Source organism: Macaca thibetana, chromosome 20, assembly GCF_024542745.1.
Source record: "Macaca thibetana thibetana isolate TM-01 chromosome 20, ASM2454274v1, whole genome shotgun sequence".
NCBI lineage: Eukaryota > Metazoa > Chordata > Mammalia > Primates > Cercopithecidae > Macaca > Macaca thibetana.
The window spans coordinates 60,545,998-60,573,202 of NC_065597.1; the positions used below are offsets into that span (position 1 = coordinate 60,545,998).

A 27,205-nucleotide genomic window follows, 5' to 3' on the forward strand; every position below is an offset into this window, starting at 1 on the left:
GCCTGCTCTTAGGAATGTTTCTACTTGGGCTTCTTATGGGATACCTCCTTTCTTTTCCTTCTGTCTTAGACTCCTCAGGGGCCATAGATTATGCTGCTCCTCCTTACTCCTAAGCCATGAGCCCGCAAGCCTCCACCTTTTTAAAGATTTTATTTATTTATTTTTTTTGAGACGGAACCTCGCTCTCTCACCCAGGCTGGAGTGCAGTGGCATGATCTCGGCTCACTGCAAGCTCCGCTTCCCAGGTTCACGCCATTCTCCTTCCTCAGCCTCCTGAGTAGCTGGGATTACAGGTGCCCACCACCACGCCCAGCTAATTTTTTGTATTTGTAGTAGAAACGGGGTTTCATCGTGTTAGCCAGGATGGTCTCGATCTCCTGACCTCGTGATCCGCCCACCTCGGCCTCCCAAAGTGCTGGGATGACAGGCGTGAGCCACCACGCCCAGCAAGCCTCTCCACCTTTCTATAAAGATTTCCATATGATTACTTATACCTTTTTAATAGGTATAAGCAGTCAAGATGGTGCAAAAACCTGTTTCTTACACCCTTTTATGTCATGCTAATTTTACAACATTGTCACTTTCTGTGGTTTTCTGGGTAACATTTTCAGCTCCACTGTGGGTTGATTTTGCTCTTCTGGGCTACCTACCTGAGGATCATTTATAACTTTGTGGGAAAGTGTGTTCCACATGACCAAGTTTCAGATGGATCTTGGAAATATAACTAGTTTCTAAACTGGGAGCTTCTTGTGTACTCTCACTTCTATAAAACTATAGTAGACTCTGCTTTACTTTGGCCATTGAACTTTGAGGATTAGTGGGATAGCATTTGACAGCCCATGAATAAGTTAGGCTAGCTAGTTATTGGACTGTGAGACCTGAACATAGAAACTGAGATGTAAAGCAGCTACTGTACTTGGTTTCGTCTGCTTCCCCATGATCGAACTCAAGCCAAGGACTGCAGGGCCATTTCCCCTCCTTTCAGCTGGTGAAATCCGTGCTTTCTGTCTAATTCATGTTGTTTTTCCTCTAGACCCTTGGCTTCTGCGTTCGAAGAGTCCTGTAGGTAACCCCCAGCTGATCCAGTTCAGTAGAGAAGTGATTGACTTGCTGAAAAGCCAGCCATCTTGTGTCATACCCATCAGTCATTTCATCCCATCCTATCACCATCATTTTGCAAAGCAGTGCCGAGTGTCAGACTACGGATACTCCAAGCTGATTGAGTTATTAGAAGCAGTGCCTCATGTGTTGCAGGTAAGGCGTGTCACAGGATTACTTGTTTACAGGCAGGAATATTCCTTCATGGCTTTGGGTGCCTCCATCAAGGAAACAGTAATATATTCCTAAGAAGTCAGTTCTGGGCAGAACATCCTCTAAAAGCTTTCTTTAGAGGGAAGGAGTAACACACAAAGGCGGCTTCTCAATTTTTCAGAAAGCTACTAGTTTCCAGTTTTAGAGGAACTCCTTGGAGGACTGAGGAGTATTTTCCCTCTAAGCTCTGTACACCTTCTTCATCCCAGCACAGCTTTCTCCAGAATTGTTCATGATTACAAGGAAGCTGCCATGAATAGCCACGTACTTGTATGTTGGTGCCTATGTGAGAGTCAAGGGCTTAACCTTTCTTCTAAATGTAACTAGTCGGAGACTAGTTACTGGGCTAGAGTGTAGCACTGGATCCTATGAGGACTTTGCCCGTTAACTCACAGTGTTTTAACAGCTTCCCACTCACTAAAAATAGCTTGAAAAACTTGCAGACCAATTTATCTGGACAACCAATACAGTTTTCATTTCTGTACTCACGACTTTTCTTTTCAAAAGATTACACTTTTCATTTCTATACTCAACGACTATTTGGGAGAGGGTGCGCCAGGCCAAAAACAGTAAGAGTTTCAGGAGGTTGGACGTTTGTTCCTTTTGACCAACTACATTTTGTTGATTCAGATGTATTTCAAATTGCACACATTCTACATGAAGGGAGTCATTATCTGTGGCTATTACCAAGAGGGGGTGAGCCAGCAGCAAGGAAGTCGCTGTCTGCTGAGGTCTTATGTGTATAAATAAACCATTTGCTTTGCAGATTCTTGGAATGGGCTCCAAACGTCTGCTGACCCTTACCCACAGGGCCCAGGTGAAACGCTTTACTCAGGATTTACTGAAACTTCTGAAATCCCAGGCCAGCAAACAGGTCATTGTGAGAGAATTCTCACAGGCTTATCACTGGTGAGTTGATGAACAGAAGTGAAAGCAAATATTTTAAGACACTTTATCATCTCCCAAATTCTAAATCGTTATCTAATATTTCTATTAAGCATTCTTTTAGAAAACGTGTAGTACTTTTACCAATGATACTACTCATTCCATATCCGCTTCTGTTGTTAAAACCTAGGTGTTTCTCAAAGGACTGGGATGTCACTGAATATGGTGTTTGTGAGTTGATTGACATCGTATCAGAGATTCCAGACACAACCATCTGCTTGTCCCAACAAGATAATGAAATGGTGATTTGTATTCCCAAAAGAGGTATGTGACTTACATTTGCTAGAAGGATATTGTCTACCTCCTGTTACTTTAAAATAGTGTGGCATGGAAGATGTGGTTTTCCCTCCCTCTCCATGCTTCCTGAAGATTCCACAGAAAGCACAGTGTGAAAACTGCTGCTCTTTGGATTCTGTGTTCTTCAAAGCAGATGAAGCTGTTCTCAAGAAGAAAAGCAGGCTGGCTTTTTAGAATTGACTCTAAGGGGAAAAACAGACATCATCAGCACTTTGCCCAAATGCCTCCTGCAGCCTGGCTGTGGCTTTGTGAGCCGTAGTCATCCTGTTGAGAACCTGTCACTGTGCCTGTTGCTTCACTCTTCTGTTGAACTCTGAGCTACTTTATTTACTCTGCACGCTTGAGAAGGGAAGACAACTCAAATGGATGTTTTGTTTTGACTTTCAAATTTTAATAGTTACAGTTGAGATCAGAACTGCACAGGTCCACTTACGGGGAGAAAGTACAGTGATTGAGGGATGCGAAGCCCATGGATACCGACGGCCAACTCTTCGTGTCTGCAGGTTCTGCGGGGCGGACCGCAGGACTTGAGTAGGTGGTGGATTTTGGTATCCAAGCAGGGTCCTGGAACCGATCCCTTGAGAACACCAAGGGGTGACTGTATGGTCATATCCTCCTCCTGTTGTCTGGTTCTTAAACTATGCTCCTGCAGAACACTGATGTCCACGAAATCATAGAATTCCAGGGCCAAAGTTAGTAATGCCAGTACTTTTCTAATTCTCACTTAAAAATTAATAGAAACAATCTCAGCTTAAGCTTTTCTTTCTCTTTTTGTTCAACTTTTGAAGCCTGATTCTCTTTTCTGCTAGCAAGTTTTAACTGAAGATCAGATGAATAAACAAAAAAAAATGGGGATATTCAGAAGTGTGATTTCATAGGAATAATTTCTAGAGTACTTGCTTAAGTACAGGGACCTGGGTGTGTGTCATTTTAATAGATACAGGGCAGGGGCTAGAAAATTGTTTCTAGCTTGTAAGATGACCTTGTTTCTAGCTTATAAGATGAATATATATGCATTTCATAATATAATAGTATCATGACTTCCTGGTATTCTGCCCTGGAACATGTTTGAGAACCACTTGCAAAGAGGGAAGAGTGTATGTGTTTTAGGTTGTGTGTGTTTGGAATGCAAGGATGATATCACTTATAAATTCCAAAAGGATTTACTCTAGTATGGATGTTGAACACAAATGGGTAGAAAAAAACTGTGATTTTATGTTTTTTGTTTTTTTTAAAGAACGCACTCAGGATGAAATAGAAAGGACAAAACAGTTCTCCAAGGATGTCGTTGATTTGCTGCGTCACCAACCCCATTTCCGGATGCCCTTTAATAAATTTATTCCCTCTTACCATCACCACTTTGGCCGGCAGTGCAAACTTGCATACTATGGGTTTACCAAACTACTTGAACTTTTTGAAGCCATACCTGATACTTTACAAGTGAGTGAAGAAATTCTAATTTTATAAAGTATTTTTCTGAACAACATATTGGAAATTTTCTTTTCACATTCAAGACCTATTTTCCTGGGAAGTAGGGAGTTATGAAAGAGGATGAAAATCTAAGCTGTTCCAATCAGAGAAGCCATATTACTGACTCATTAGTATTTTTAGATAAATATGGCTTTTTCCTTTAATAAAGGATTATTCAAACTTGTCTTAGGGTAATTATTGAAAAAAGGATTAAGTAGGTTGATTTGGTTTTTTTTGTTTTTTTGTTTTGAGACGGAGTTTCTCTCTTGTTGCCCAGGCTATAGTGCAGTGGCACTTTCTCAGCTCACTATAACCTCCACCTGCGGGTTCAAGCAATTCACTTGGCTCAGCCTCCCAAGTAGCTGGGATTACAGGTGCCCACCACCGTGTCCAGCTAATTTTTGTATTTTTAGTAGAGACGGGGTTTCACCATGTTGGCCAGGCTGGTCTTGAGCTCCTGACCTCAGTTGATCCGCCCGCCTCAGCCTCCCAAAGTGCTGGGATTACAGGCGTGAGCCACCACACCTGGCTGATTTCTTACACTGAATATTTGTTCATTAGTTTTATACTTTTCAAATCTTTCATGTTGAAGGTAGGCTGAGTACATGAGGTAACATCGGTGCTAAGCTGTTAAGCTGTTGCTAAGTTAAACCAAATTTCTGTTGATTTTATTAATTTTTTTTTTACTAAAGTGCTTTTTAAAAATTGTTTTATTGTGGCAAAATACACATAACACAGAAGTTAGCATTGTAACTGTTTTTTTATTTATTGTCCAGTAGTGGTCAGCACATTCACATTGTTGTGCAAGCAATCTTCTGAACTTTTTCATCTCACAGAACTGAAACTCTGTACCCATTCAGTAATGCTGACTTGTTTTTTCATTACTAGTTGCACACATTTTTTTGCTATTCTGTAAACAACTATGATTTGTTTATTCTCCCTTTCCTCCCGCCATGTGTTTTCGAAGGTATTGGAATGTGGAGAAGAAAAGATCCTTACTCTGACAGAGGTAGAGCGGTTCAAAGCTCTAGCTGCCCAGTTTGTTAAACTCCTTCGGTCCCAAAAAGATAACTGCCTTATGATGACAGATCTCCTTACAGAATATGCTAAAACTTTTGGTTATACATTTCGTCTCCAAGACTATGATGTCAGTTCCATTTCGGCTTTAACTCAGAAACTCTGCCATGTCGTCAAGGTAAATGTTGTTGTTTTTTTTTTCTCCCCCTCCCCCGTCATGGGATAAAGCTTATAGTGGCCTAATTCTCATTAGGACGTTTGCATGTGCTGTAGCGTTTCTGTATTTACACCTTGAACTACTTAACTGTCACCGCCTTACAACTTGTTTTGTGTCATTAGTGCTTCTTAGGTAATAGGAGAAGCCTTGGTTTGGAAGTTTTGTTTTGGTCTTCCTCTTGTGTGTTTCTGAATGGCCTTGCCAAAGCTACGCCTTTGTGAACTGATGAGGTCACTCTTCACCCCAGGGTTCGGTCATCAGGTGCAGCCACCTGAGCGCTGCTGGCCTGAGCTCAACTCCTTCCAGTAAGAGCTTTGCCTGTGATGTTCTCGGGAGCTGTAATCACAGTGTCTTCTCCCTCCACATTCTCACCCACTTAGGACTAGGCTTAGGAGCCAGCACGGGTGCAGAGTGGCCTTTGTCGCTGGCAGAGCTGTAGTAGAAAGGGCAGCTTGTCCTGTTTCCTGCCCTGGACTGCACTGACCCTCCCCATCCTAGGCAGAGCAGCTGCCAGTTTTCAGCCCCCTCCCCCACAGGACCAGGAGAAGTCACTGCCAGGAGGAAGGAATGGAAAGGGAAGCATGAGGGACGGCACCCTCAGTTACATGCCCATTACTAGCTGCACACATTTCTGTGTCGTTTAATTCCGTAAACAGCCAGAATGGGTTCATTCTCCTTTTCCTTCCCACTGTGAGGTGTTTTTTGGAGATGGAGTCTTGCTCTGTGGCCCAGGCTGGAGTGCAATAGTGCAATCTTGGCTCACTGCAACCTCCACCTCCCAGGTTCAAGTGATTCTCCTGCCTCAGCCCTCTGAGTAGCTGGGATTACAGGCGCCTGCCACCATGCCCGACTAGTTTTTATATTTTTAGTAGAGACAGGGTTTCACCACGTTGACCAAGCTGGTCTCGAACTCCTGGCCTCAGATAATCTGCCCGCCTCAGCCTCCCAGAGTGCTGGGATTACAGGCATGAGCCACCGCACCCGGCCCCCACTATGTTTCTGAATGTATTGGACTGCAGGGAAGAAGAAGTTCTTACCTTGGCAGAGGTAGGACGGCTCAGAGCTCTCCTTAGGTACTGGTTGGTTAGAGGAGGAGGTGAGAGAGCAGGACGCACACCAGGAGAGCGGAACATCCCTGAGCCAAGACAGGAATGGCCAGCAGCATCATAGGAAGGCAGGTCAGAGAGGGACTGCCTGACCTCCAGGTTTAGCTCAGTGGGGAGAGTCGTTGCCGCCGGCCAGGTCAGTGGCAGCGTCGACTGTGCAGACAGAACCCACATGGGAGTGGGGTGAGGAGTGAGGAGAGGTGAGAAAATGGCGCAGGTCATCTGGACAGCAACCTGGTTTGTCTGCTTGTGAAGATGGAGGGCTGGGGCAACAGCTAGAGGCTGTGGGGCTGAGGGAGCAAGGGAGGATTTGGGCTGTTGGTTTCCCTACCTGGAAAAACTTGAGCAAGTCTGAAAGCCATTGATGTGGATCTGTCTAGAGAGAGAAGATGAACATACAAGGGTGAGAGGGGCTAAGACGGGAGGGCCTTGAGGTGTGGGAGACTGGAAAACTAGCACACAGAGGAAGAAGGAAGCATACAGGGCAATAGGCTGGGGGCAGGCATGGGCAGGTCTGATGTTTGTCATCAGGAATAGAAGGGAGTCCTCTTCCAAGAGTGATTTTCCACCAGAGAGAGGGACTGATCTGTGCTTAGAGAGAGAGGAGAGGCAGGCTCAGGACTTAGAAGTGGGGAGAAGGTCCGCAGTTGTTGTGGTGAGTAGAGAATGGCTTGATCTGGATGTCATGTGGGCTGCAGGGGTATCAAGAGCTCCCTGGGCCGGGCGCGGTGGCTCAAGCCTGTAATCCCAGCACTTTGGGAGGCCGAGACGGGCGGATCACGAGGTCAGGAGATCGAGACCATCCTGGCTAATATGGTGAAACCCCGTCTCTACTAAAAATACAAAAAACTAGCCGGGCGAGGTGGTGGGCGCCTGTAGTCCCAGCTACTCGGGAGGCTGAGGCAGGAGAATGGCGTAAACCCGGGAGGCGGAGCTTGCAGTGAGCTGAGATCCGGCCACTGCACTCCAGCCTGGGCGACAAAGCGAGACTCCGTCTCAAAAAAAAAAAAAAAAAAAAAAAAAAAAAAGCTCCCTGCACACTGGCACCGTAGACTTTCAGAGAGCAGCAGTTGGGGTGTGGCTGTGCAGGTATCGGCTCAGGGAAAGCAGGTGGTCGGATTCAAGGTGGGAGTTTACCGATGGGCACCAGGAAAAGGCATGGGGTGAGGGAATTTAAACATTGACAAGAATGTCAGTGGCAGGATGACAAAAGAGGAGAGTGAAGCAAGGGAGGGGCTGGCGAATTGTCGGCAGATAGGAGGCAGTGTTGCTGCTGAGGTTTGAGAAGGGGAGGAGTTGAGCAGGTAAGAGTCTCTGCACTCCCACCCCAACAGCAGCTCCCGACTTGCTTTTACAAGTGGGATGGTCAGGAGGTTTGAGTGATTTATGTTGGATGGGGTAATGACAGGTTCGCACTGTGACCCTAGAGACGGGTGTCTGCAGTGAAATTGAACAGAAGAGGATGTCGTTGGAGATGACAGGCAAGGCATTGAAAGGCTATAAGGCTGTGGTGTGGGACAGGTCCCTTGGTGTTCAGTTGCCCAGGATGATGAAAGGGGTGGGCTCAGTTGGATAGGAAGACCCCATGCTGTGACCTAGGGCTTTGCTGGGTGAGTGTGATGGGCGGGCAGCTGGGGTGTGAGCAACAAGGATGGAGAGAGCTGAGAGAGGCTCCGTGGTGCCTCCCTGGCTGCCTACTGGATCTCCTGGGAGCTTCTCCAGCCCTACTTCTGAGATTCTTATAGAATTAGTCCAAGTGCACTGTGAGCATCGGTGTTTTTAAAAGCTCGCCAGGGGATTCTAATGCATAGCTGGGATTGAGAATCAAGGGATGGATCCAAGTCGGACCAGAGGAGCAGGCTCTGGTTTGGTTTCTTTCCTAAGCGGCTGTAGTGGTGGTGGGGGTCTGGGTAGCTACGATGACTGGGATCCCCTGGAATGGTGTCGGTTGATTGATGAAACTCGCTTCTGAGCAGGAAATCTATACGGTCCCATAACCATGGTAAGTGGGGTGGGAGCCTGCCAGCCTCCCTCCTGCCTTAGCTCTGGGCACATGGCAGAACCAGATAAAGATGTCCTGACCTTGGGATGGCTCCTCAATGCCACCCACCTCTCTCTGCCTCTCAGAATCCACGGTCCAAAGAGTGCCAACTTACGATGACTTAGCCCTGCCAAGACCTTTGGCCCTGGCAGGAAAACCAGATAAAGGGGGCAAACAGGCTGTCCGGATGAGCACTGGTTTGTGAGAGCAGTGCCAGAGCCGCACGTGTGCCAAAGCTCTGCCTGTTTTTTTGCCAGGAAAGGCTCAGTCCACCGACTAACCCCTGCCACCCAAGGCCTGCTGGCTCAGTCACCAGATGTGTGTTTCTTCACATGGTGTTTGGTCCCCACATGACAATCTCTGTTTTGTGAGGTTTCCCTGTCAATGCATTTAGTCACTTAAACCCTTTATCTCTTTGAGAATCTGAAATAATTGAGGAGTGGACAGGTGCTAGTCGGGTGAAAATACCAGCTTTGTGGTTAGTAATAGCAGACTGGAAAAATGCAGCTTACCTTGTAGTGAAAGTAGACCCTCTCTCACCTCCCCAGCCTGCCCTGGGGACGCACATGGGCAAGTCGGGTCTGCACAGAAGCCAGGTGAGTGTTGCTTATAGTTTAGCCTGCTCATCCCCTACTCCACCTTCGAGCACAGCAACCCACACTTCACAAGCTTGGACCACTGGCCGTCTGCTGGCCAGCCTGTCTCCTTCTTACAGTGGGGTTTGGAAAGAATGAATGAAAAACAAAGAGAATGATGCAATTTCCTCCCCCGTTATTACCTTGATGAGAGTTTTCACTTAGGGACCAGCAGGGGGAGGACGGTTTCTGCTTCTGTGTTGGTCTGGTGTCCCAAAGAAGCTAAAAACAAACTTGCTTTATTTCAGTGTAGGAGAAAAAAAATCAGAGATTTTTCATCTGTTGGTCTCCTTAACCAAAATGAAGTGAGCCGAGTTGGGTATAACCAAGGTTGTCTCTCTGGAGTTCTGAAAGTGTGAATTCTCATTTTCCCCAGGTTGCCGACGTAGAATCTGGCAGACAGATTCAGCTGATCAACCGAAAGTCCCTACGATCTCTCACTGCTCAGTTGCTGGTGTTGTTGATGTCTTGGGAAGGAACCACCCATCTTTCTGTTGAGGAGCTCAAGAGACATTACGAAAGTACCCACAACACTCCCCTTAACCCCTGTGAATATGGATTCATGACCTTGACTGAACTGCTGAAGAGCCTGCCGTACTTGGTTGAGGTACGCACGTTAATGGCTCTTTAGAAATATCATTGCAAACTATCGATTGTGCGTTTCCGGATTACCTGCTGGTCTAGATGAGAGTGTGTGGAGCTGGAAGGGACCTGAGAGACCATTTCACAGATGAACACGCTGAGACCTCGGGCAGTGAAGCAGCCCTGCCTAAATGGGTGGCAAAAGCCAGGGAAAGCCTGGTCTCCTCATCCTGGCACTAGGGTGTGTTTGTCCTGTTCCAGGATGGATTTTGCTGCTGTTTATCTTTCTGAGTGAGATGGTTTATGTGGTGACTTGAAGTGAGAGTTGAGTGAGGCAACGGCAGAAAGGAAGGTTGCCCAGCCGGTCCGCAGGCAGCATTTCAAGAATGGTGCTCCAAGATTGGGAGAACCTTAAGAGAATACTTCATGCAGTTCTTGGGCAACAGATATAAAAACCTAGAGTAAATAAATGAAATCCTGGAAAAAAATTAGTTACCAAAACTCACTCAAGAAGTTAAAAATTAAACCAGTTACCATAAAAGAGACTATAAAAGATCCCTGAAATTTACCACTGAAAAAGGCATCAGGACCAAGTGAGATAACAATGGAATTTTAACCAACCCTGAAAGAACAGATAAATCCACCTTTTAAAAAATCATTCTGGGCCAGGCAAGGTGGTACACATCCATAATCCCAGCTACTAAGGAGGCTGAGACTAGAGAATCAGTTGAGCCCAGGAGTTTGAGGCCAGCCTGGGCAACATAGCAAGAACCCATCTCCTAGAAAAAAAAAAAAATACTGTTCTAGGCTGCTGAAAAAGAAAAAAAAAGAAAGCTTACCACTTATTTTTATGAAGCCAAGATAAGTGTAATACCAAAAACATAAGATAGTCCCTTAAGAGAAAATGATCCTAAATAAGATATTAACAAATGAGCCCCAGCAATTTAAAAGAAGAATGTTATGCCATCATCATCTAACTATGGGACTGATCATTAAATAATGAAAGGATATACATCCACCGTTTTCTAAACTCTGTTAGTATCTATCGTAAGAACACCAGTTCTGGACAGGTGTTAATGGATGTTCCAGGACAAAGGACTTTCCCTGGCCAGCTAAGATTGGGAATATCCTTTCTCTTGGTGACTCCAGAGCATGTTAAACACTCTGAAAAGGTTTGTGGTAAAGAAATCTGCTTCCTTACCCTGCATACACAAGGGTTTTGTGTTTATTTCTTGTTACTTTTGATGTGTTTTTAAATAATGCTAGCATCATCCTCCATCACAGTGTTTCTTGGAAAACTGGTTTGAGAGGTGGTTTCATGGCCTCAGTGTCCACTGTGTGTACAGTGATTTGCCGCCCTGGTTTGCCTCCCCTGATTTCTTCCCTACTCACACAATCTCTTCAGACCACTGCAGCCTTCGACTTGCAAATAGAACTGAAGTTTGCTGGAGGCTATAGCCTTCTCTTGGAGGAAATCCTTGACGCTTCTCCTTTTCCTTCCCCACTTCCTTTTTTCCTCTCTCCTTCCCTCCCTCCTTCCTTCCTTCCTTTCTCCTTCCTCCTCCTCCTCCTCCTTTCTTCTTCGTCTTTTGTGTCTCTTCATCTTGTTCATCTGTGTCTAATTCGTCGTCTTCGTTTTCTTTGTCTTCATCTTTGTCTTCTTGGTCTTTGTCTTCCTCTTTGTCTTCTTGGTCTTTGTCTTCCTCTTTGTCTTCTTGGTCTTTGTCTTCATCTTTGTCTTCTTGGTCTTTGTCTTCATCTTTGTCTTCTTGGTCTTTGTCTTCATCTTTGTCGTCTGTGTTGTCTTCATCTTTGTCTTTTTTGTCTTCGTCTTTTTTGTCTTTGTCGTGTTTGTCTTCGTCTTCATTGTCTTCTTCGTCTTTGTCGTCTCCTTCTTCATCTTCTTCGTTGCCTTCTTCTTCGTCTTCACCTCAGGGCCTTTTCCCTCAGTGGGAGGCCCTCACTTTCCAGGAGCCAGGGCCAGTCACTGACATTTCTAATGCTGCTTTTTCTTTTTACCCAGGTTTTCACTAATGATAAGATGGAAGAATGTGTGAAGCTCACAAGTCTGTATTTGTTTGCAAAGAACGTGCGCTCTTTACTTCATACTTACCACTACCAGCAGATTTTCCTTCATGAGTTTTCCATGGCCTATACCAAGTATGTCGGAGAAACTCTGCAGCCCAAGACCTACGGCCACAACAGCGTGGAGGAGCTCTTGGGAGCAATTCCACAGGTGGGCACTTTTCTCAGCTTCTGGGAGAGCATCTTCTGAAGAGCTGAGCCACAGGCTAACTCTCCTGAGCAGAAAAATAAAATGCTGCCAGAATAACGGAACGGCAGGCATTTTGAATTGATCCTTTCAAAACATACTGTTGGTCTAAAGTAAATGATTTTAGCATTTCTCCTTGATTCTTTCTGTAAACCTTTATTAAATCCCTATATGCCAGGTGAGTAAGTTTCAGGCTCTAACCTCAGAAAGGTGTTGGGTAATGGGAGAGTCAGGACCCCCAAGCAGGCAATTAGTCAGGGTGGTCAGTGCAGTGATGGCCAGGAGCCCCCTACTCAGTGGGCACGTTGAGGAGGGCCGTGTCAGGGCCCACTTCCCAAGCCTGGGGAGCCTGGTACGGAACCTGCAAGGATGTGCCTGAGGGAACCACGTGACGAGGGGAGAGAGCATTCTGGGCAGAGAGGATGATGGCATGAGCAGATGCAGGGATGTGACAAGTGGCATGGAGTGTGGAGAGCCTAACAGGGAGCCGAGAGCTGGGTTAGGGAGGGCATGGCTCCTCCAGGTAAGGAGGGAGGACTGTGTTGGAAAGAGCTGGAGCCCAGGTTTGCATTTGAAAAGCACCCAGTGGCGCTGTCCATGGTAGAGCAGAGAGAAGCAGGCATGGAGGAGGGAACTGGGCTAGGATCCTGGCCACTGCAGAGGTCTGGGTCAGCGTTAGATGGAGGGATTGAGCCAGGTGAAAATAGTAGAATAGAGCAAGTAGCAAGGACCCAGGCAAAACTCGCCTGGGAGCTGCGATCAGTGACCTGGCCATGGGGTGCACATGTGGGGGGCCTGGGAGCCCAGCTCCAGTACTACCAGTCTGCTTGGCTGAGTTGGAGAGCGGCACCATCAGGGAGAGGACTTTATGATTCTGATAATGAACTTAGTTTAAAGGGTCTGAGAGATCGCTCTTAATTCTTTTAGGTGGTGTTTCTGCAAAAAAATGGCAAGAACCCTCATAGGAGAACGACCTTAATCTATATGCCAAAACTAGTCTTTGGAAGACAGTCTTTTTAAGAATTATAAAGAATATTTCTGAAACTGTGTCTCATGATTTTTCAACTACTCTGCTTTTTATAGGGGCATGTTTCTGTCAGCTGCTTCTGTTGCTTTAAAAGCTAAGGAGAGAATAGAGAAACATGCTTCTTGGCAGTAACTCAGCTCCTAAATTCTAGCCCAAGGCAGGCACCGTAGGTCACACTCTTCCTGAATGTTAGGGCTTCTGTCCCCTCCTTTTCCACTGCTTAACCAGTAGTATGTCTTGTGTGCAGGTGGTCTGGATAAAAGGACATGGTCATAAGAGAATTGTAGTGTTAAAAAATGACATGAAAAGTAAGTAAGCACCCATTCCCTCCCCCCGTAAAAAATCACGGTTCTCTCACTGACATTTCTCTCTGACGGGTGCTGTTTGTCCTCCAGGTCGTTTGAGTTCACTCGGTCTCTCCCCTGCCAATCTTGAAAACCAGCCCTCGGAGGGCGAGCGCATCCTGGAGGTGCCCGAACTGCACACAGCCTCGGAACTCAAGCTTGGAGCTGGTGGCAGTGGTAAGAGAGGACAAGCAGAGACATAAGAGCTTGTGAAATTCTAGGAGAAATGGCTTGGGGTCGGGCAGAGCGAGGGAAAGGACTCCAGCAAGTCATCCCATCCGCTGAAGTTAAATAGCCACATAGTTTTCAAAGCAGTTTTGGTATTTAGTTAGTAACAGAGGGAAAAATTGACCTTTATTTGTTAGCATTGTTTGGCCAACTGGTTAAAGTCCCTGAAAGATGTTGGCAACCCAATAATGATCGTCTTACCCCAATTCAGGTGTTGAAGAAAAAAATTATTCTGACACTTGTTATAATGGAAATTCGTGACACTTGCAATAGCAGGGAGAGAGCCAACTCCCAATACATAGCCTGGGAGCAGAGGGAGGGCTCGGGGGGTGGGAAATTGCGAAGAGGATTCCTGCTACGGGCAGGCAGGCCGACCAAGGATCCAGACATCAGCTATGAAGGGTGATGAGGTCTCAAGGGTGACGGGATTCTCACTGAAATGACTCCAGCTAAGACTGGACCTGGTAAGTTCAGCAACAGACACGGAAGGCTAAGGTCAAGGCCCAATCCAGATGGAAGGCCAAGGTCAAGGCCTGATGCAGAAGCGGGCTCAGGGCGCCTGACTCAAGGCTGGTCAAGGTGTGTTTGTCACAGGACAGCCCGAGGCAGGACTTGATACACTAATGCATTAATATTACCCAAAATTACACCGAGTCACACAGATTTCAGGTAGATCCACCTCTGTAGTAGATAGAGGCCAGTTCTCGTGAATGTTACAGCAGTTCTGACTTTTCTGAAGGAGTTTTGAATTCGTCGTTATAGGTGAGAATTTTGTCTTCAAAAGATGCGGTAAGATAGATAGCACGTTACCGTCCCCTGTGCCCTTAGGATAACTGAGTTACATGGCCTTTGACGTTTTGAGGTGCTCTCCTGGGAATCAGCTGCCGAAGCTGCCCCACGGCCGTCAGCAGTGCTGACCTCCGTTCTGCAGCGGAGGCGCGCGGGTCTCGGGCAGTCACGTATTCCACAGCTCACCCAGAGTCGGCAGCTGGAAAGCCGCGGAACCAGGCCCAGGGCTTCGGATTCTGGGCTTCCGCTTGCTGCTAACCATGTACACCCCGTCTCAGGCTGTCCCCTCTCTTTGGAAACTGACTGCAGGACCCTTTTATCTGGTTGGGCCTTTTAGGGGCCGGTGTTCCTGAGAACACGGATCTTCAGGAGAACTAGCTTATTAAGGCATTCCGTTACCAGGATCTTCCTGTTAGTGGGTTTTGGGTTGGCTTGTTTGTTTTTTTAATACCTTAAATACTTCTTGACTCTCTTAATCTTTAAGGCTTAGAAGGAAAACTTCAGGTGTGAGCCCAGGGTGTGTGCTGGGGGTGGGCATGGAGGTCCTGTAGCGCCCCAACCCGCCTTCTTTGTCCAGGGCCCAGTCACACGGAGCAGGAGCTTCTCCGCCTGACCGACGACTCCCCCGTCGACCTCCTGTGTGCACCCGTCCCCTCGTGCCTGCCGTCCCCTCAGCTGAGACCAGACCCCGTCATCCTTCAGTCTGCCGATCTCATTCAGTTTGAGGAGCGCCCTCAAGAGCCTTCCGGTGGGTGATTCCGTGTTGTCGTGGGGGTTTTCTTTGGGGTTTAAAACAAACCACGATGAGATGCTGATACAGTAAATGACAGAGGTGGGAAAGGACTACCCCTTTCCAGGTGGAAAACACTGTGCTGATTATTCGACCTTCTTTCCCCACCTGGGCTCCTGCAGAATTGGATGCTCAGCCCCGGGTTGCCTGGGGAGCGTCAGGCAAGGGCAATTTGGCAACTCTGGAGGGCTGGTGGCTTGGGGCTGTGGACGAGTCCACAGGAGTGGGTCGGGGGGCCTCTTGGGCTTCGCTTTCCCAGACTTTGTGAAGGTTCAGCTGCTCTCAGGCGTACCTGTCACCAGATGTACACGTCACCCATGGTGGGGGTCCAAAGGGCCCAAGAGCTTTATAAAGGGGTGAATGGAGGGAGGTGTATGTGGCTGGAGCCCCTGGACTCTGTCCAGTGATCTGAGAACAGACAGGAAGCTGAGCACGCTGAGTCCCAGCCAAGTGCAGGCATTGGTGCCGACCCTGTGCTCAGGGCTGACAGACACCATCTCACATTTAACTCTCACCACGGCTCCAGGTGTGGGGCGGCCGCTTTATTCCACAGGCTGCGTGATGAAGGCACAGCTGGTGCTGTCACTAGAGAGGCAGTGGCCCTGGGCTGCTGGGCTAGCAAGGGCAGAGCCGGGATTGGAACCCAAGCCCTCTTGTCCTGTGGTGTCGCCTGGCCTCTGGAGAGGACAGCACATCTGCCCCGTACAGGTCCTTCCCTGCTCTTCATCTGTTGGAACCCAGCTCCTCCCCACTGCTGATGCTGCTTTCCAGGTCACCAGGAACACCCCGCGGACTCCTGGCTTGGCTTTTACCATCTCGGCATGGGTTCCACACTGTTGTCCTCAGCAGTGTTCAGCACTGTTGCCCAGGAAAAGAACTGAGGCTGTTGACTTGGAAAATAGGAGATGGGGAAGTAACTGCCTGCGGGTTGAACCAGCCTGTGCAGGCAGGCCTAGACGCACGCCATGCTCCTGTGCAGTGCCTCACTAGGGTTGGTGACAGATTGACGTTAGCTCATTTGTGGGATTGTGGCCTTTGTGCTTTTATTCTGGGCAAGTTCGGCTGCATGCACAGGATGAGAGAGGAAAGTAATTAAAACAGTGTGGGCAGTTTTGTCAGTCCCTCTCCTTTTGAGGGTCAGCCTGGGCAGGGAGCTGGCTCTGCCGTCCCCTCTGCCACTCTCAGCTTCCATGGCCCTTTGGGATCTGGAGCCCCGTGCCCTATGCAGTGGGAGCCTAAGGTATAGTGATGCATCTGTTTCAAGCAGCACGGCCCTGTGTGTCACGCATGTGGATTACTGTGGCCCAGCCCCAGAAATGGCAGTCTAGCAGCACTGCGGGAGAGCCGGCTGTGCTCGAGTTCCTGGGCTCTGAGGGTAATTGTGACTTGGTGCAGTCCTTTTTTATCCCCGGTAATAGACCCATGGGGAGCATAGGTCCTCTCTAAATGGAACGGGCTTGGAGCTCCCTGACACTGAGACGCTCCGACCCCACCCCCCGCCTCCTGCCTCAGGAAGTCTCTAAGTCGTGGTTAGCTTATGGGTCCTTAATATCTGGCAGGGAGAATGAATGGGCAGAGAATCCAAAATGAAAAAAAAAAAAAAAAATGTTAACCTTTGCTCAATAATTTATAGCTCCAAATAGAGATCTTTGCAACTTGGTAATCCAGTGGGAGAGGTGGGATGCAGTTTATAGATACTTGACTTCTGTGCCAAGTACACTGGCCACACAACTCATATGTGAGCTGTGGCATAGATGTAGCATTTCGAGGCTTTTTATTATTATTATCTTTTGAGCAAATACAAGCAAGAAAGAGAAAACCCGTACTTCTTACAGATCCTGGAACTGAATCTGTTTGCTTTTCTGTATTCACAGAAATGATGATTTTAAACCAAGAAGGAAAAATGGAGATTCCAATACCAGGAAAGAGCAAAACTCTGACCTCCGACTCCAGCTCGTCCTGCATCTCAGCAGCTGTCCCCTTGCCTCCCTGCCCCTCCTCGGAAACCTCCGAGTCACAGCTCATCAAGGACCCTGCGGAAAGCCCAGCCAAAAAGCAACCCAAAAATAGAGTCAAATTGGCAGCCAACTTTTCCTTAGCACCCATAACCAAGCTTTAACTCCCGTTTCCGATATAGAATTAGGATGGGAAAACACTGTCTGATTCTGCACACAAAAGTGGGTTTCAAAAATACATCCTTTTCTGTGTCATGAAAAGCCCCCGAAGCCATTTACTTCATCTTACCTGTATTCCATCATGTTTTTCTTTTACATTGAACACAGCTTTGAGCTGAAGTCTTTCTTTTCTTTATTCTTCCTTTTTCTTTTTTCAATTATTTTGAAGAACTTGTGGCATTTGTTAAAGAATCCTTAATATATTTTACCAAACTTTCCTAACTATTATGAAATATAATGGTGTTCCAAAAGAAGAAAGCACTAAGAACTCAACTAGCAGGAAGCGGTTCTGCTTCCATTGAGCCACGTCAGTGGTGTCATCCTACATGTAGCATAATATAGTCTCTCAGCCTTTGCTTACTGGTGTTTCCGACAGTATTCACCCAGTGCGTGGCATGGCTTGGAAGCCAAGCCTGTCCCACAAGCCTGTGTGCTCACACACTGAAGGAGAAGGGTAGGCGAGGGGTTGGGAGTCCCGCAAGCCTGTGTGCTCACACACTGAAGGAGAAGGGTAGGCGAGGGGTTGGGAGTGTATTTTCAGGTTGGAATGTGAAGGTTCCTGGCTTCCATGTGACTTGTAAGTGTACCTTGTTTTTTATTTAAACTATGTCTGTAGTTGACAAATGTGGCTTCATCACAAATTTTTTTAAACGTTTCTACTTTGGGGTTCCATTTAGGAGCTTTCTAGAAAGTTGAGGATGTTTTAAGCTTCCCATCTGTGTTCCAGTTTGATATGGGTTAGGTTAAGGAAAAGGAGATGGTCTCGATGTCATGGATTTAAAGTCAGCATTCGGATTACAACACACATTATTGTGTGTCGAGAGGCAGCATTGGAAAGAGTCTGATTTTCGAAAATATGCATCAAGTGCATAAATTACAAATCAGAGCTGAGTGGGGAGGTGCTTCAGCAGCAGCGGGATCAATACGATTTCCACTGGGAAGAGACAGGAATTCTACCTACACATAGGAAGGCCAAGGTTGATCCACTTAACCTTGTTATTGTAATTTTAAAGCTGGTATCGGTAGCTGGGAAGCTTTATGTGTGTGTATGTCAGCTCAGCATCTTTTAATCGTGTCTGATTTTACTCTCGTTACTTCTCGCTGTTGGAAGCATGTCTGGGTTTTTTGTGGCGTCTGGTGTGGAACGGCCTTCCTCTCTAGGTGCCTGAGGTGTCCGCTGACGGGTGGCCTCTCACCCCCCCTAGAGAAACCTGACATTTACAATGGATTGTATTTGTCAGGCAAAAAAGGCGGATTCATTCATGGAGCAGAAAGAACCTGTTGGCGTAAGGTCTTCCACTAGTTAGATGGTTTCTTTTGGGGAAATGTTTATATTTGGTAACTTCTAGAAAGCCAGAAAATGGACTCTGATTTCATAGCCAGCATTTTGATAAAATGCCACAAAATAAGGGCTGTAGAGAGATTTTTACAAGTCAGATTTTTTGTTCCCCAAATCTTTTAAATGAAGCCAGTGATTCCCAGTTCTCAACACATGACCCCAGTCAAGACAGACCACCATGGAAAAACCCTCTAAGTATTATGGCACTCTCCGAATCCTCCTGAAGGCGTTTCCTCTACAGACATAGTGTTACAGGAAGTGAAATGCAAATGTGCAATTTTTTTAAAGGAGCTTTTAAACAATGCAATAGTTGGTGTTGAGAACATCAGTTGCCTTAGTCTAAGATTTCATAAGGCTGAGTTTGCACGCTTGGACTTCAGTTGTGCTAGCATGTAAAGAATGGTGGACTTTAAAACCATGAGAGGTATCATTACAAGTCACCTGGAACAGACTCAAAGAACAGGTTCTTTGGGCAACAGACAAAGAAGAATCAAGTTCTGTGCCGTCCCGTGAGTGTGTCTGAGTACCATTCACTGGCGTTGCTGCTTAGTCTGGGACGTGTGTGTGGCTCTTAACAATCGCTGTCTGAAAATGAGAGAGAAGACGTCGGAAGCACGTTGTGTTCATAATGTACTCCACAATGGCCAGTCCAATTGCTATCTATTTTTTTATCCAGAGGCTTAATTAAATGATGTGGTAAAATGATGTTTGAGCATTAAGACAATGTAATTCTTTATTTCTGGGTGGAAAGATGTACTGGATTAAATTTATCTGTTTAAAGAAAATGACAAAAGTTACCACCAAAACCCCCTTCCCATCTTGCACTGTTTGTTTTGGATCGGGTTTGGGGGAAAGAGATGTTTTTTAATTGTCTACTTTGTTTGAACACTTTTGTTGTGGCTCAAGTGCTGTTTTGTGTGTTGGGACCAAACAGTTGTCAATAAACTTTACAAGCAAGCATCTATTTTGACTTTTCCAAGTGGTTTTGTCTGTCTGTCTGTCTGTGGGGAGGGATTATAAACCAATCCAGTTCTGCCATCATTCATTTTGGGTCTCCCCAACTTCTCGCCTCTTCTGGAAGTAGAACTGTGAGGTGGAGAGCAAATCGGTCTGCATCTTAGAGGCCTTTTAAACCCAGTACACACCGAAGCAGGTGGCTGGATGGTGGGCCCTTCGTGGTCAGGATCCTCCAAGTTTTCCAGCCTTTGTTCCAGCTTACAATTACGTGTGGGAAAATACAGTAACCACAAAAACCTTCCAGTTAGAAAACTCCGTTAATTCCTAGGCTCGCTCTTCTTGTGAAAGAAATCCAGCGTGCCTGCTGTGTCGTCTTTGGTCACTGCTAAGCATGCTTTTTGAATAAGCCAATTTGGAAAAGACTTTTTCCACAGACACAGTTGTGAAGCCCTCCCATCCCCCGAGACCACCGTTACCCTCTGTCACTTCTGCCACCTGCATCCTCTGGCAAGAATTCAAAAGGCCCCAGAAGAGCCTTGAGTGATTGCCTCTTGATGCAATTTTTTTTCAAGTTCAGCAATGTTAAAAGCTGCTAAAGTCCTTTCCAAACATATTTCACGATGGCAAATTTGTGCAGAAAAAGTTGAGTAGCCATCGTGCCCCTTTTGAGAGGGGTAAGGTCTTGCTAGGTCTGGACTGGGGCTGGAACGGTGGCTTTGCATTTATCTTTGTTCGTTTCCCACCTGGGAAGGTGATTCAGAGGTGGTGGCTTAGAAGACGGCTGTCTGGGGGAGAGCAGACCTGTCCGTAGCAGAGGCGGTTGTGCTGATCGGAGAAGATCTGTTCCCTCTATTCCCTGTGCCTGAAGGAATGTTGTGCTTTGGGATTCACCTTCACTTTCTAGCTGCTTCCATGAGCAGAGGGTGAGTCATGGCACAGAAGCCCTCTGCGGCCTCCACCCACCTGCTGTCACCATTGCTGGAGAGGCAGCGAAACTTCTTCAATTTTCTTAGTGTCCCTGGCTGGGCCTTAAACTGACAAAGACATTAATAGGAAAAAAGCAAACAAATGTTACTTCATACCAGTTTTGCAGGAGCCTTCATAAGGAAGTGAAGACGCCAGAGAAATGGCTAAGCCTGAGTGGGTTTTTTTGTTTGTTTTTTGTTTTGTTTTTTTGAAACAGAGTCACTCTGTCACCCAGGCTGGAGTGCAGTGGCATGATCTCTTCTCGTTGCAACCTCTACCTCCCAGGTTCAAGCGATTCTCCTGTCTTAGCCTCCCGAGTAGCTGGGATTACAGTGCACACCATCACACTGGCGAATTTTTGTATTTTTAGTAGAGACAAGGTTTCACCATGTTGGCCAGGCTAGTTTTGAACTCCTGAGCTCAAGTGATCCTCCGGGCTCAGCCTCCAAAAGTGCTGGAATTACAGGTGTGAGCCACCACGCCTGGCTGAGAACGCTTTTTTTTTGGTGGGGGAGGAGGGTACCTGGACTACAGAGCTTAGAAGGTGCCAAGCCAGAGCACCAAGAGCCAGAACTTTCCTTAGCAAGATGAAGAGAAGAATACACACGTTCTGGAAAGGAACGACTTGGAAGTGGGGGACCTAGGGTGCAGAGGAAGAAGGCATTGCAGGGTAGAAGGGGCCATGTTGGAGGGAAATTCTGCTCAGTGGCTGGGCTGCTCAGCTCCTCACTCCACAATGAGGTGGTGAACCAACCAGGAGCATCCACAGGGGAGCAGTACCAGGGCCAGCAGGGAATCTCTTGGGCCTGCTTGGCACCATCTCCTCCGTCCGCCTCAGGCAGCTCATGTGATGGCCTCGAAAGGCTTCCCAGGTGCAGGGCCTGGGCATGGGGGAACCCCCACTCCTACCACCCACCACCCTCCCTTGCAGTTTCTGGTATCACAGCAAGGGCAGACAAATCCACACGGGGGCTGCAGGGTCACCGTCCTCGGTATTTCAGCAGCCAGAGTCTGATGCATCAAGGTCAGGCGTGGCAAGAGTCGGGAAATACTTTTTTTTTTTTTTGAGACAGAGTCTCACTCTGTCACCCAGACTGGGGTGCAGTGGCACGATCTTGGCTCACTGCAACCTCCTTCTACCGGGTTCAAGCGATTCTTGTGCCTCAGCCTCTGAACAGCTGGGATTACAGGTGCCTGCCACCACACCTGGCTAACGTTTTTTGAGATGGGGTTTTGCCATGTTGCTCTGGCTGGTCTCAAACTCCTGACCTCAAGTGGTTCACTTGCCTTGGCCTCCCAAAGTGCTGGGATTACAGGAGTGAGCCACAGCACCCAGCCAGGAAATACATTTTGGGGAAGAAATCCCTGTTTTGAAGGTGGAATCCCTATTTTGCTGTGTGCATGCGGTTGTGCATGTGGGCTCTGAGGCCTGACTCCTCCTGGGGGCTCCCCATCTCCCTGCGTGCCCCTCGTCTGGCCTGACTTCTGCCCCAGTGGCCTTCGTGCAGCTCCTCGACTGTGCTCCACTCCTTTCTCCCAGGGAGCCTCACACCTGCCGTCCCCGGGCCTGGGAGGCCAGGCAGAGGCCAAGGACGCAGGCTCTTAGCCAGGCGTGGTGGTGGGCGCTTGTAGTCCCAGCTACTCAGGAGGCTGAGGCAGGAGAATCACTTGAACCCACAAGGTAGAGGTTATAGGAGCCGAGATTGCGCCATTGCACTCCTGGGCGATAGAGCAAGACTCCGTCTCAAAAAAACAAAAACAAAAATAAAAAACCCCGCAGGCTCTGAAGTCAGAGGCCTGGGTGGGAATCTCTTCACCTCACTGCTTACGGACGCTGAGACTTGGGGCAAGTTACTTAACTAAGAGATGCCTCCTTCCCTATCTGTAAATAGGGAGAAGATAATGGAATAATAACCTCAGAGTAGTATTCTATGTCCTCAAGGAGCTACTGTAAGTGAGACACTCAGAGAAGGTCCTGAGTGTTTAGTAAATCCTAGCTGTGAGAGTTATTATTATTGTTATTATTATTTTTTGAGACAGGGTCTTGCTCCATTACCCAGGCTGGAGTGCAGTGGTACGATCTCGGCTTGCTGCAACTTGCACCTCCTGGGCTCAAGCGATTCTCCCACCTCAGCCTCCCGAGTAGCTGGGACTATTAGGCTTGCACCACTGCACCCAGCTAATTTTTGAATTTTGTGGTAGAGACATGGTTTCGCCATGTTGTCCAGGCTGGTTTCAAACTCCTGGGCTCAAGTGATCCTCCCACTTCGGCCTCCCAAAATGCTGGGATTACAGGTATGAGCTACCACGCCTGGCCAGGGTTGTTATTTACCCAAATCTTTACCTAAGTAATTATCCCTTAGTCACTCAGATCTTAGCTCAAACATTAATTTCTCCAGGAAACTTTCCCAGATTCATCCCTCTTCTACCCCTAGACGAGGCAAATTCCCCCACTTTTCAGCGCTAGCTTTGCCTAACTCCACTCTTTGGGGGTGTCAAAAGAGTATGACTTTTTTCATAGCAGGTAAAAAAAAAAAATAATCACAGTTTACCATTGAATATGAATGTGTGTGATTTTTCAATTGGTTCCCTCCACAAGGCAATAAAGTTCATGAGGGCAGAAGTGGTCTGATTTTTTTATTCAGTCACGTATCCCCAGGACCTAGGGCCTGGCTTAAAGTGTTAATAGATTGAGTTACTTTTCTAATGTCATGTAACAAATTGCTACAAACAACATGCAATTATTATCTCATCAGTTTTGTGGATCAGAAGTCCAGGCTTGACTTATCCAGGTCCAAAACTTCAGCATCTCAGAAGGCTGCAATCTGGATAGCGGGTGGGCTGTGTTCTTATGTGGAGGCTTGACCAGGGCAGAACTCACAGCCAAGCTCGTGCAGGTGTTGGCAGAATTCAGTTCCTTGAGGATGTTGGACTGTGGACCCCACTGGCTGTCAGCTGCAAGCTCCCCATGTGGCTTCCTCAATGGCTGCTTAGTTCATGAAGCCACAGGGAGCCTCTCTCTCCAGTCTGCTAAGAGGAAGCTTTATATAAAGTAATCTAAGCAAGGAGTGACCTCCCTTCATCTTTGCCGTCTTCCATTAGTTAGAAGCAAGTCATAGGTTCCATCTCATAGATAATCCATAATTTTCTTTTCTTTTTTTTTTTTTTTTTTTTAGAGACAGGGTCCTCACTCTATTGCCCAGGCTAGACTCAAACTCCTGGGCTCAAGAAATTTTCCCACTTCAGCCTCCCAAGTAGCTGGGACTACAGGCACATGTCACCACCTCTGGCTTCATTAGTGTTTGATGAATGAGTAACTGATCAACTTAGAAGGCCTAAGACATCTGATCTAGCCCCAGGGATGGGAGGAAAGAGGTCCCAGGCTAAACATTTTGAGGGTCAATAATGGAGCTTCAAAGCTGCAAGGGACCTTACAGACCCACTGGTCCAACCCACCCTCCACCCCCACACCACGGTTTACAGATGCTGGAGAGGTTTAAGATGGAGAGGTTAAACCATTGCCCAAGTCACTTGGTGGCACAGCAGGCTGGAAGCCTTGGTCTAGGCAGCTCCCAAGTCCAGTCCAGCTATGAGCCCTATGGGGTGTTAGGCATGAACCAGGGGTTGGCAGCCGGATGAGTAAGAGCTGGGTACTTTTCTGCCTCCCTGAGAGCAGCAAGACCCCGGGCTCTCTGCAGACAGCTAAGACAAGAAGCCGCCCTCTGAGGGGGTGGTTCTCAAAGAGGGCATCAGAGGCACAAGGGGAACAGGTTTAAAATGCAGGCTTTTGGCTGAGTGCGGTGGCTCACACCTGTAATCCCAGCACTTTGGGAGGCTGAGGTGGGCGGATCACCTGAGGTCAGGAGTTCAAGACCAGCCTGGCCAACATGACAAAACCTCATCTCTACTAAAAATACAAAAATTAGCCGGGCATAGTGGTGGGTGGCTGTAATCCCAGCCAGTCCAGAGGCTGAGGCAGGAGAAGGTTGTTAAGCAGGCTCCTGGGCTCACCATGGAGATGGACACCAGATGCTGGGGCAGTTGGGATCAGAGCTGGCTGGCCCAGGGTCACACTTTGACAAACGCTGCTAGCTTGTGGCTCACGTTGGGTAAACATTTGTCATTGGAACCTGCGCAAACAGCTCTTGGGTGAACCAAGTCACGAGTATGGGAGAGACCCACAGGAAACCGGCGGTTTGTGCTCTGGCTCCATTTCTTTCAGGTGGAGGTGCCGGTAGGGACCAGGCTGGGTGTCAGAGAGAGAAGTGGTTGCAGGGCACTGGGGGGTCTGAGTTCTGTCCTGGCTTTGGTGAGCTCACTGTGTGACCTTAAGCAAGTCCCTGCCTCTCTCTGAAACCTTGTTTTTGTTTGTTTGTTTGTTTGTTTTTGAGACAGAGTCTCGCTCTGTCACCCAGGCTGGAGTGCAGTGGCACCATCTCAGCTCACTGCAAGCTCCGCCTCCCAGGTTCATGCCATTCTCCTGCCTCAGCCTCAAGAGTAGCTGGGACTACAGGCGCCCACCACCATGCCTGGCTAATTTTTTGTATTTTTAGTAGAGACGGGGTTTCACTGTGTTAGCCAGGACGGTCTGGATCTCCTGACCTCGTGATCCGCCTGCCTCAGCCTCTCAAAGTGCGGGATTATAGGCGTGAGCCACTGCGCCTGGCCTGAAAGCCTGTTTTTAAAATTGTCTAAAAGGAAGAGGACGTGTGTGTGTGTGTGTGTGTGTGTGTGTGTGTGTGTGTGTCTGTGTGTCTGTGTGTCTGTTTTGAGACAAAGTCTCTCTCTGTCTCCAGGCTGGAGTGCAGTGGTGCAATTTTGGCTCACTGCAACCTCTGTCTCCCCAGTTCAAGCGATTCCCCTGCCTCAGCCTCCCGAGTAGCTGGGACTACAGGCACGCACCACCACGCCTGGCTAATTTTTGTATTTTTAGTAGAGACAGAGGTTTTACCATGTTTGCCAGGATGGTCTCGATCTCTTGACCTCGTGATCCGTCTACCTCGGCCTCCCAAAGTGCTGGGATTTCAGGCATGAGCCACTACGCCTGGCCGAGGACACTTGTCTTTAACCACCCAGAATCCATTCTCTCCTCTACTGGCACAAGAGGTTCCATAGGGTCGGCCTGAGGACCCCAGCAACGCTAAGCAGAGAACTGCACTCCAGTGGCCCAGCAAGTGACCCGGGGCTGTTCTATGATCCAAGCCAGAGCCTGGGATACTCCACGCTGGGATTTGTATTAGAATTGCCGGATTGTTTCTCCGTAAGCCCTGGGAGGAAGTAAGCCAGGGTTGTTTGTCGTGGGCCCTACAGAGAGACTCCCGGAGGACAGAGGTAGCATGAGGGAAGCAGGACAGACAGGCAGGGAGATGCCATGTCCAGATGACATCATTTGAACCCCTGGGCCCAATGGTACCCGCAATCATCGAACATCCCAGCCCAGGAGCCAGGAAATGCTCTTTATTTTTTGCCTGTTTGCCTTCAGTTTCGGTCACTTACAACCAAAAGGATCCTAATGCAGAGAGCTACTGCCCCCATACTGAGAGGTTCATGTCGTCAGCCTGCAGCCCGGGAGAGCCCTCCTGGCCAGGCGGCCCTCCTGTCCCCACACCACCCCCAGCTTCATCTGGCCAACTCCAGTTCCTGCCAGCATCTCATCATGAGATGTGTCCTCCCCTAGAAAAGCTTCCCTGAGCCCCAGACTCCCTTAGGTGCCCCTGCCATGCTCCCATAACCTCTGTGTCTACTGAGGTCCCAGTGGGACAGAGGGAAAAGCGATGGCTCATTGTAACCCACACCTGACGCACCAGCTTTCCCGTGGGAGGAAAAGCAATGAGCGACACATCTCTAATCAGCAGGGAAATTCATCTTCCTCCTCTCCCTTCCCCTGCGAGCCTAAGCGGGGGTAGGAGGGAGGCGAGGTCCGGAGCTGGGCGGCCACAGGAGTGGAGGAGGCTTCTGTCAATCCACAAAGGCACCTGGAGCAGCTGCCTGCTAAGGCTGAGGAAGCTGAATCGTTCTAATAAAGTGGAATGGGGACCGGGTGCAGTGGTCCATGCCTGTAATCTCAGCACTTTCGGAGGCCAAGGAGAACGGATCTCTTGAAGTCAGGAGTTTGAGACTAGCCTGGCAAAACTGGTAAAAACCCATCTCTATTAAAAATATTAATACAGGCCGGGCGCGGTGGCTCAAGCCTGTAATCCCAGCACTTTGGGAGGCCGAGACGGGCGGATCACGAGGTCAGGAGATCGAAACCATCCTGGCTAACACGGTGAAACCCCGTCTCTATTAAGAAATACAAAAAACTAGCCGGGCGAGGTGGCGGGCGCCTGTAGTCCCAGCTACTCGGGAGGCTGAGGCCGGAGAATGGCGTGAACCCGGGAGGCGGAGCTTGCAGTGAGCTGAGATCCGGCCACTGCACTCCAGCCTGGGCGACAGAGCGAGACTCCGTCTCAAAAAAAAAAAAAAAAAAAAAAAAAAAAAAAAAAAAAAAAAAAAAAAAAAATATTAATACAACAAATAGCTGGGCATGGTGGCATGTGCCTGTAATCCTAGCTACTCAAGTGGCCGAGGCAGGCGAACTGCTTGAACCCACGAGGTTGCAGTGAGCCAAGATCACACCACGGCACTCCAGCATGGGCGACAGAGCGAGACTCTGTCAAAAAAAAAAAAAAAAAAAAAAAGCCACGCACGGTGGCTCA

General features: G+C 48.0%; 2 protein-coding genes and 1 long non-coding RNA gene across 6 annotated transcripts in view; 2 read left to right on the plus strand and 1 right to left on the minus strand.

Moving 5' to 3' along the window:
• Positions 1–19,548, plus strand: part of MARF1 (meiosis regulator and mRNA stability factor 1) — a 49,049-nt gene extending 29,501 nt beyond the window's left edge. For all 4 annotated transcript variants that reach the window (XM_050774057.1, XM_050774059.1, XM_050774058.1 and 1 more), the window contains 11 exons: positions 1,034–1,254; positions 2,078–2,220; positions 2,387–2,520; positions 3,791–3,993; positions 4,991–5,218; positions 9,416–9,646; positions 11,645–11,857; positions 13,168–13,228; positions 13,316–13,441; positions 14,859–15,029; positions 16,946–19,548. In XM_050774057.1, coding sequence (XP_050630014.1) covers positions 1,034–1,254; positions 2,078–2,220; positions 2,387–2,520; positions 3,791–3,993; positions 4,991–5,218; positions 9,416–9,646; positions 11,645–11,857; positions 13,168–13,228; positions 13,316–13,441; positions 14,859–15,029; positions 16,946–17,190 — 1,976 coding nt within the window. In that variant the 3' untranslated portion in view covers positions 17,191–19,548. The remainder of the gene's footprint in view (positions 1–1,033; positions 1,255–2,077; positions 2,221–2,386; positions 2,521–3,790; positions 3,994–4,990; positions 5,219–9,415; positions 9,647–11,644; positions 11,858–13,167; positions 13,229–13,315; positions 13,442–14,858; positions 15,030–16,945) is intronic.
• Positions 1–27,205, minus strand: part of LOC126944558 (uncharacterized) — a 156,959-nt gene that overhangs the window by 122,952 nt on the left and 6,802 nt on the right. The window lies entirely within an intron of this gene.
• The window catches only part of PDXDC1 (pyridoxal dependent decarboxylase domain containing 1), a 471,229-nt gene that overhangs the window by 107,623 nt on the left and 336,401 nt on the right, over positions 1–27,205 (plus strand). The gene's annotated exons all lie outside the window — the stretch shown is intronic.